The following is a 10,000-nucleotide window of genomic DNA, read 5'->3' as shown; positions in this document are numbered from 1 at the left end:
GCCCTTGCTCATACACTCATTATGAAGCACCTGCTATGCCCGAGAATAAAGCAAAGCAGGTGTGATCATTAATGTTGCCAATTTTTCAACTTTTTTGCTATATTCAGGGAGTAATCAGAACCCTCTAGGTCAGGGGTGTCAAACTTGTTTTCATTGAGGGCCACGTGGCAGTTATGGTTGCCCTCAGAGGGCCACTTTTAACAATGAGTAATATATGAATATACATGTGTATATATACAAATATATAATAGACTGTATAAATACAGTCTATTATACAGCATTATTCACATGTGAATAATATAAATACAGTCTATTATACAGAATTATTCACATGTGAATAACATAAATACAGTCTATTATACAGCAGTATTCACATGTGAATAATATAAATACAGTCTATTATACAGCATTATTCACATGTGAATAACATAAATACAGTCTATTATACAGTATTATTCACATGTGAATAACATAAATACAGTCTATTATACAGTATTATTCACATGTGAATAACATAAATACAGTCTATTATACAGCAGTATTCACATGTGAATAATATAAATACAGTCTATTATACAGCATTATTCACATGTGAATAACATAAATACAGTCTATTATACAGTATTATTCACATGTGAATAACATAAATACAGTCTATTATACAGTATTATTCACATGTGAATAACATAAATACAGTCTATTATACAGCAGTATTCACATGTGAATAATATAAATACTGCCTATTATACAGCATTATTCACATGTGAATAACATAAATACAGTCTATTATACAGCAGTATTCACATGTGAATAATATAAATACTGCCTATTATACAGCATTATTCACATGTGAATAACATAAATACAGTCTATTATACAGTATTATTCACATGTGAATAACATAAATACAGTCTATTATACAGCAGTATTCACATGTGAATAATATAAATACTGCCTATTATACAGCATTATTCACATGTGAATAACAAATACTGCCTATTATACAGCATTATTCACATGTGAATAACATAAATGCAGTCTATTATACAGCAGTATTCACATGTGAATAATATAAATACAGTCTATTATACAGCATTATTCACATGTGAATAACATAAATACAGTCTATTATACAGTATTATTCACATGCGAATATTATAAATACATTATACATTTACAGTACATGTACAGCCAAAAGGAACATATGCATTATACATATATACATTATATATTACTTCAATTTTCACTTTTTTGCCCGTATGCAGCTGAGATAGGCTCCAGCACCCTCCGCGACCTCAAAAGGGACAAGCGGTAGAAAATGGATGGATGGATGATTGGATTAATATTGGCTTGTGGATTACTGGATCGCTCGGAGGATGATTGATGAAGCCAGGTAGTGGTGGTCGTGAGTAAATTGCATTCACCTCAAACTGTCACTAACTCTTTTGTGTGGTGTTGCTTCCTTATTTGTGATTATTCCAAGCTGCTTATCAGGGCCTACCCGTGTCTTTTTTTGATGCGTAGTGGCGCAACCTGAAATTATTGTGACTGCATGTCATAATAACGACGGCCTGCTGGATTACAAAAACACCAATAGCCGAATCATTTGTCCAGAATCTTAACGGTCCAGACGCAATTAGGAACCGGTGCCAAAAAATACCGGTGCTCGGTATACACCCCTAGTGACAGGTACATACCGTAGTTTGGCCTGGTGAAGATGAAAGTTGTCTTCCTGTTCGGCCCAGGTCTTAAAATGCTCCGCCTCTTTTTCTCTCTGCAGCATCTCCAGCTCCGTCTCCCTCATGGCCTTCTCTCGCTCGCGCTCCAGACGCAGCTGTTTCACCTACGGCGCAGACACACACGGTGGTTACACCTTCAGTGCAATGCTTGTGTACGTACAATAATATTGAAACAAATACGTCATTCCTATAATAAAGTAAAAGTACACTGATAGTCACACACACTAGGTGATACTAGTGACACCCAGAGCACAAAAAAAGCCTGAAGGCTATAGAGCGTTTTCTATTGGGGCTCCACTACTCTGGAATGTTCTACCAGTAACAGTTAGAGATGCTACCTCAGTAGAAGCATTTAAGTCCCATCTTAAAACTCATTTGTATACTCTAGCCTTTAAATAGACCCCCCTTTTAGACCAGTTGATCTGCCGTCTCTTTCATGCTCTGCCCCCCTCTCCTTCGTGGAGAGGGGGGCACAGATTCGGTGACCACAGATGAGTCGCTAGCTGTCCAAAGTCGAGACCAAGGGTGGACCACTCATCTGTGCATCAGTTGGGGACGTCTCTGCGCTGCTGACCTGTCTCCACTCAAGATGATCTCCTGCTGGCCCCACTATGGACTGGACTCACTATTATGTTAGATCCACTATGGACTGGACTCTCACACTATTATGTTAGATCCATTACGGACTGGACTCACTATTATGTTAGATCCACTATGGACTGGACTCACTATTATGTTAGATCCACTATGGACTGGACTTTCACACTATTATGTTAGATCCACTATGGACTGGACTCTCACACTATTATGTTAGATCCACTATGGACTGGACTCTCACACTATTATGTTAGATCCACTATGGACTGGACTCTCACACTATTATGTTAGATCCACTATGGACTGGACTCTCACTATTATGTTAGATCCACTATGGACTGAACTCTCACACTATTATGTTAGATCCACTATGGACTGGACTCTCACACTATTATGTTAGATCCACTATGGACTGGACTCTCACTATTATGTTAGATCCACTATGGACAGGACTCTCACTATTATGTTGGATCCACTATGGACTGGACTCTCTCACTATTATGTTAGATCTACTATGGACTGGACTCACACTATTATGTTAGATCCACTATGGACTGGACTCTCACTATTATGTTAGATCCACTATGGACTGGACTCTCACACTATTATGTTCGATCCACTATGGACTGGACTCTCACTATTATGTTAGATCCACTATGGACTGGACTCCTACACTATTATGTTAGATCCACTATGGACTGGACTCTCACTATTATGTTAGATCCACTATGGACTACACTCTCACACTATTATGTTAGATCCCCTATGGAATGGACTCTCTCACTATTATGTTAGATCCACTATGGACTGGACTCTCACTATTATGTTAGATCCACTATGGACTGGACTCTCACTATTATGTTAGATCCACTATGGACTGGACTCTCTCACTATTATGTTAGATCCACTATGGACTGGACTCACACTATTATGTTAGATCCACTATGGACTGGTCTCTCACTATTATGTTAGATCCACTATGGACTGGACTCTCACACTATTATGTTAGATCCACTATGGACTGGACTCTCACTATTATGTTAGATCCACTATGGACTGGACTCTCACACTATTATGTTAAATCCATTATGGACTGGACTCCCACACTATTATGCTAGATCCACTATAGACTGGACTCTCACTATTATGTTAGATCTACTATGGACTGGACTCACACTATTATGTTAGATCCACTATGGACTGGACTCTCACACTATTATGTTAGATCCACTATGGACTGGACTCTCACTATTATGTTAGATCCACTATGGACTGGACTCTCACTATTATGTTAGATCCACTATGGACTGGACTCTCACACTATTATGTTAGATCCACTATGGACTACACTCTCACCATTAGGTTAGATCCACTATGGACTGGACTCTCACTATTATGTTAGATCCACTATGGACTGGACTCTCACACTATTATGTTAAATCGACTATGGACTGGACTCACACTATTATGTTAGATCCACTATGGACTAGACTCTTACACTATTATGTTAGATCCACTATGGACTGGATTCTCACTATTATGTTAGATCCACTATGGACTGGACTCTCACTATTATGTTAGATCCACTATGGACTGGACTCTCACACTATTATGTTAGATCCACTATGGACTGGACTCTCACTATTATGTTAGATCCACTATGGACTGGACTCTCACACTATTATGTTAGATCCACTATGGACTGGACTCTCACTATTATGTTAGATCCACTATGGACTGGACTCTCACTATTATGTTAGATCCACTATGGACTGGACTCCTACACTATTATGTTAGATCCACTATGGACTGGACTCTCACTATTATGTTAGATCCACTATGGACTACACTCTCACACTATTATGTTAGATCCCCTATGGAATGGACTCTCTCACTATTATGTTAGATCCACTATGGACTGGACTCTCACACTATTATGTTAGATCCACTTTGGACTGGACTCTCACTATTATGTTGGATCCACTATGGACTGGACTCTCACTATTATGTTAGATCCACTATGGACTGGACTCTCACACTATTATGTTAGATCCACTATGGACTGGACTCTCACACTATTATGTTAGATCCACTATGGACTGGACTCTCACTATTATGTTAGATCCACTATGGACTGGACTCTCTCACTATTATGTTAGATCCACTATGGACTGGACTCTCACACTATTATGTTAGATCCACTTTGGACTGGACTCTCACACTATTATGTTAGATCCATTATGGAATGGACTCTCTCACTATTATGTTAGATCCACTATGGACTGGACTCTCACACTATTATGTTAGATCCACTATGGACTGGACTCTCACTATTATGTTAGATCCACTATGGACTGGACTCTCACACTATTATGTTAGATCCACTATGGAATGGACTCTCTCACTATTATGTTAGATCCACTATGGACTGGACTCTCACACTATTATGTTAGATCCACTATGGACTGGACTCTCACACTATTATGTTAGATCCACTATGGACTGGACTCTCACACTATTATGTTAGATCCACTATGGACTGGACTCTCACACTATTATGTTAGATCCACTATGGACTGGACTCTCACAATATTATGCTAGATCCACTATGGACTGGACTCTCACACTATTATGTTAGATCCACTATGGACTAGACTCTCACCATTATGTTAGATCCACTATGGACTGGACTCTCACAATATTATGCTAGATCCACTCGACGTCCATTGCACCGTTCGCACAGGGGGGGTGGGGTCCCCTCCAAGGTTTCTCATTGTCATCCCATTGGGTTGAGTTTTTCCTTGCCCTGATGCCCACAATATTATAATGTCGTTGTGGCTTGTGCAGCCCTTTGAGACACTCGTGATTTAGGGCTATATAAGTAAATATTGATTGATTGATTAATTGATTGATTGATTGATAGGTGTGGTGAAATTGACCTCTGCATTTGACCCATCCCCTTGTTCCACCCCCTGGGAGGTGAGGGGAGCAGTGAGCAGCAGCGGTGGCCGCGCTCGGGAATCATTTTGGTGTTTTCACCCCCGAATCCAACCCTTGTTGCTGAGTGCCAAGCAGGCATTTTTATAGTCTTTGGTATGACTGGACCTACCGATCTCAAGGCGGACTCTCTAACCACAAGGCCAGTGAGCAGGTGGATAACAGCAAAATGATTAGGGTATTCTGGTAATGTCTTCTCTGAGATACAAACATGTCATGGCTTCTACCTTCTGCAGCTCTCTGCGGTTCTCCTCCTGTATACGTTTGTTCCTGTCCTTCAGCTCCTTCTCTCCAAGATGGCCAATACCTTTCTTATCCAGAGCCTGGCAAGAACCGAAACAACGTTGAGTCGCAATATTTGTAAACGAACCTTTGAAGCGGTGCTCGACGTACCTTTTGCCACTTGAACGTGCCCAGTAAGTTGTTGTCCCCAAAAGGGTTGTCTGCATTGGTGTAGCCCATGTACTCTTCACTCCAGCCCATCTTTTCTCTCCTCTTCTTCTCCTTCGTCTCTTTCTTCGTCAGCCTCCTGGCCCTCTTCTCTTCTGGCGTTTCCAGAGCCTTCAGCATCTCCTTCTGTTTTTTCTTGTCGTCCTTCTCCCTGACCGCCCGGCCCCCGCCGTCGTCCGAGCTGTCGGAGGAGTCCGCAGAACTGGACGGAGGTCTCTCTCTGTCTCGGCCTCTGTCGCTCCTCCCGCGCTCTCGGTCTTGGCTATTTCTCCGATTGTCTCTCTCCGATTGTCTTTCTCTCGGTCTGTCCCGCTCCCTCGGTCTCTGCCTGTCCCTGTTTGGACTCCCTCGGCTGAGGCTTCGTTGGCGTCGTCTTCTCTCTCTGTCACAGCTTCCATCCCGAGAGTGTGAAGAAGAGGAAGACCTTCCCTTCCTCCTCTCTGGAGATGTTCCTCTCCGGCTCTGCATGCCTGGTGTTCTCCCGCTCTCTTTATGATCTGAATCAGAACTAAGGGAAAAAAAAGGGATTACAATTACTTTTTCTTTTCTTTTTTAACTATTGACCGTTGTCATTATTTCAATGTTTCTGCCAAGATGTCCTAACGATGCATTCATTAACGCAGGAAATTACAGACATTGACAGTGCTTATCAGAGGTGGGTAGTAACGCGCTACATTTACTCCGTTACATCTACTTGAGTAACTTTTGGGATAAATTGTACTTCTAAGAGTAGTTTTAATGTAACATACTTTTACTTTTACTTGAGTATATTCATAGAGAAGAAACGCTACTTTTACTCCGCTACTTTTATCTACATTCAGTAGAAACATTTAAGTCCCATCTCAAAACTCATTTGTATACTCTAGCCTTTGAATAGCCCCCCTTTTTTTAGACCAGTTGATCTGCCGTTTCTTTTCTTTTCTCCTCTGCTCCCCCCTATCCCTTGTGGAAGGGGAGACACACAGATCCGGTGGCCATGGATGGAGTGCTGGCTGTCCGGGGTCGGGACTTGGGGTGGACCGCTCGCCTGTATATTCGGTTGGGAACATCTCTGCGCTGCTGACCCGTCTCCGCTCGGGATGGTTTCCTGCTGACCCCACTGTGGACTGGACTCTTACTGTTATGCTGGATCCACTATGGACTGGACTCTCACAATATTATGTTAGACCCACTCGACATCCATTGCATTCGGTCTCCCTAGAGGGGGGGGGGGTTACCCACATATGCGGTCCTCTCCAAGGTTTCTCATAGTCATTCACATCGACGTCCCACTGGGGTGAGTTTTTCCTTGCCCTTATGTGGGCTATACCGAGGATGTCGTTGTGGCTTGTGCAGCCCTTTGAGACACTTGTGATTTAGGGCTATATAAATAAACATTGATTGATTGATTGATTGATTGATTGATTCAGCTCGCTACTCGCTACTAATTTTTATCGATCTGTTAATGCACGCTTTGTTTGTTTTGGTCTGTCAGACAGACCTCCATAGTGCCTGCGTTTCAACAAATACAGTCACTGGTGACGTTCACTCCGTTCCACCAATCAGATGCAGTCACTGGTGACGTTGGACCAATCAAACAGAGCCAGGCGGTCACATGACCTGACTTAAACAAGTTGAAAAACGTATTTGGGTGTTACCATTTAGTGGTCAATCATACGGAATATGTACTGTACTGTGCAATCTACTAATAAAAGTTACAATCAATCAATCAAAAGTGTGAAGGAAAAAAAAAAACTTTTTTATTTCAACCGTACATCCCGTCAAAAGCCTAAAGACTGACGGCACAGTTCCTGTCTTCACAATAAAAGTGCCGCTCCATCGCGCCTGTGCTTTCAAAATAAGAGTCTCCGAAAGCCAGTGCAAACAAGCTAGCAAGCTACGGAGTTTGCCGCCAATGTATTTCTTGTAAAGTGTATAAAAACGAATATGGAAGCTGGACAAATAAGAATCCAAAAACCAACCACTTTCATGTGGTATTAGACAAAAAGGAGGAACTTTTTTTCTCCTCCGTTTGAAAACGTGGACGTTATCATCACTACTGTCTGATTACAATCAATGCAAGTCATCAGAATCAGGTAATACACCAACTTATATTCTTGTCTTCATGAAAGAAAGGAATCTATATGTGTTAAACATGCATGTATATTCATTAAAACACCTTTAACATGTAAAGAAAAACGGCAAAATAAATAAATATAAATTATATACTGTATATATCAATGTATATATATATATATATATATATATATATATATATATATATATATATATATATATATATATATATATGTGTGTGTATATATATATATATACCGTATTTTCCGCACTATTAGCCGCACCTAAAAACCACAAATTTACTCAAAAGCTGACAGTGTGGCTTATAACCCGGTGCGCTTTATATATGGATTAATATTAAGATTCATTTTCATAAAGTTTCGGTCTCGCAACTACGGTAAACAGCCGCCATCTTTTTTCCCCGTAGAAGAGGAAGTGCTTCTTCTTCTACGCAAGCAACCGCCAAGGTAAGCACCCGCCCCCATAGAACAGGAAGCGCTTCTTCTTCTACTGTAAGCAACCACCCGCCCGCGTAGAAGAAGAAGAAGCGCGCGGATATTACGTTTCATTTCTTTTGTGTGTTTACATCTGTAAAGACCACAAAATGGCTCCTACTAAGCGACAGGTTTCCAAGACGCAATCTCTCCATCCGCACACGGACTACTATTTCACAGCAACTGCCTAAAGACTTTCAAGAAAAGCTGGCTACTTTCCGTGCATATTGTAAAAACAAGATAGCTGAAAAAAAGATCCGGCCAGAGAACATTATCAACATGGACGAGGTTCCACTGACTTTTGATATTCCTGTGAACCGCACTGTGGATACAACGGGAGCACGTACGGTGAATATTCGCACCACAGGGAATGAGAAGTCATCCTTCACTGTGGTTCTAGCTTGCCATGCTAATGGCCAGAAATTTCCACCCATGGTGATATTCAAAAGGAAGACCTTGCCAAAAGAGACCTTTCCAGCCGGCGTCATCATAAAAGCTAACTCGAAAGGATGGATGGATGAAGAAAAGATGAGCGAGTGGTTAAATAAATAAATGATAAATGGGTTGTACTTGTATAGCGCTTTTCTACCTTCAAGGTACTCAAAGCGCTTTGACACTACTTCCACATTTACCCATTCACACACACATTCACACACTGATGGAGGGAGCTGCCAGGTAAGTTTAAGTTTACGCGAAGAGGCCGGGTGGCTTTTTTCACGCAGCTCCGTCCATGTTGATATACGACTCCATGCGCGCCCACATCACGCTGGTTTTTAATATATTATTAAAGTTTGACTGACCTATCTGACTGTTTTTTTGACATTCCTTTAGCGCAGTTAGATGCGGCTTATAACACGGGGCGGCTTATAGGTGGACAAAGTTTTGAAATATGCCGTTCATTGAAGGCGCGGCTTATAACCCAGGGCGCCTTATGGTGCGGAAAATACGGTATATATATATATATATATATATATATATATATATATATATATATATATATATATATATATATATATATATATATATATATATATATATATGTGTGTATATATATATATGTGTGTGTATATATATATATGTGTGTGTGTGTATATATATATATATATTTATATATATATATATATGTGTGTGTGTGTGTATATGTTACCGGTACTCATCAGTTACTCAGTACTTGAGTAGTTTTTTCACAACATACTTTTTACTTTTACTCAAGTAAATATTTGGGTGACTACTCCTTACTTTTACTTGAGTAATAAATCTCTAAAGTAACAGTACTCTTACTTGAGTACAATTTCTGGCTACTCTACCCACCTCTGGTGCTTATAGACCAGGGGTGTCAAACTCGTTTTCATTGAGGGCCACATCGCAGATATGGGCCGCTTTTAACAATGATTAATATATGAATATAAATGTATATTAGAGATGTCCGATAATATCGGACTGCCGATATAATCGGCCGATAAATGCTTTAAAATGCAATATCGGAAATTATCGGTATCGGTTTCAAAAAGTAAAATGTATGACTTTTTAAAAGGCCGCTGTGTACACGGACGTAGGGAGAAGTACAGAGCGCCAATAAACCTTAAAGGCACTGCCTTTGCGTGCCGGCTCAATCACATAATATCTACGGCTTTTCACACACACAAGTGAATGCCAAGCATACTTGGT

General features: G+C 40.5%; 1 protein-coding gene across 1 annotated transcript in view; it reads right to left on the bottom strand.

Moving 5' to 3' along the window:
• The window catches only part of cactin, a 25,360-nt gene that overhangs the window by 12,719 nt on the left and 2,641 nt on the right, over positions 1 to 10,000 (bottom strand). Inside the window, exons 2-4 of the mRNA XM_061978749.1 lie at positions 5,727 to 6,291; positions 5,561 to 5,656; positions 1,698 to 1,843 (exon numbers count right to left, since the gene is read on the bottom strand). Of these exons, the coding sequence (XP_061834733.1) occupies positions 1,698 to 1,843; positions 5,561 to 5,656; positions 5,727 to 6,291 (807 nt within the window). The remainder of the gene's footprint in view (positions 1 to 1,697; positions 1,844 to 5,560; positions 5,657 to 5,726; positions 6,292 to 10,000) is intronic.

The sequence above is a fragment of the Nerophis lumbriciformis genome, linkage group LG19 (assembly GCF_033978685.3).
Source record: "Nerophis lumbriciformis linkage group LG19, RoL_Nlum_v2.1, whole genome shotgun sequence".
In the NCBI taxonomy this organism is placed as follows: Eukaryota; Metazoa; Chordata; class Actinopteri; order Syngnathiformes; family Syngnathidae; genus Nerophis; species Nerophis lumbriciformis.
Note: the sequence above shows the minus strand (reverse complement) of the source record. Positions and strands in the feature narration are given on the sequence as shown.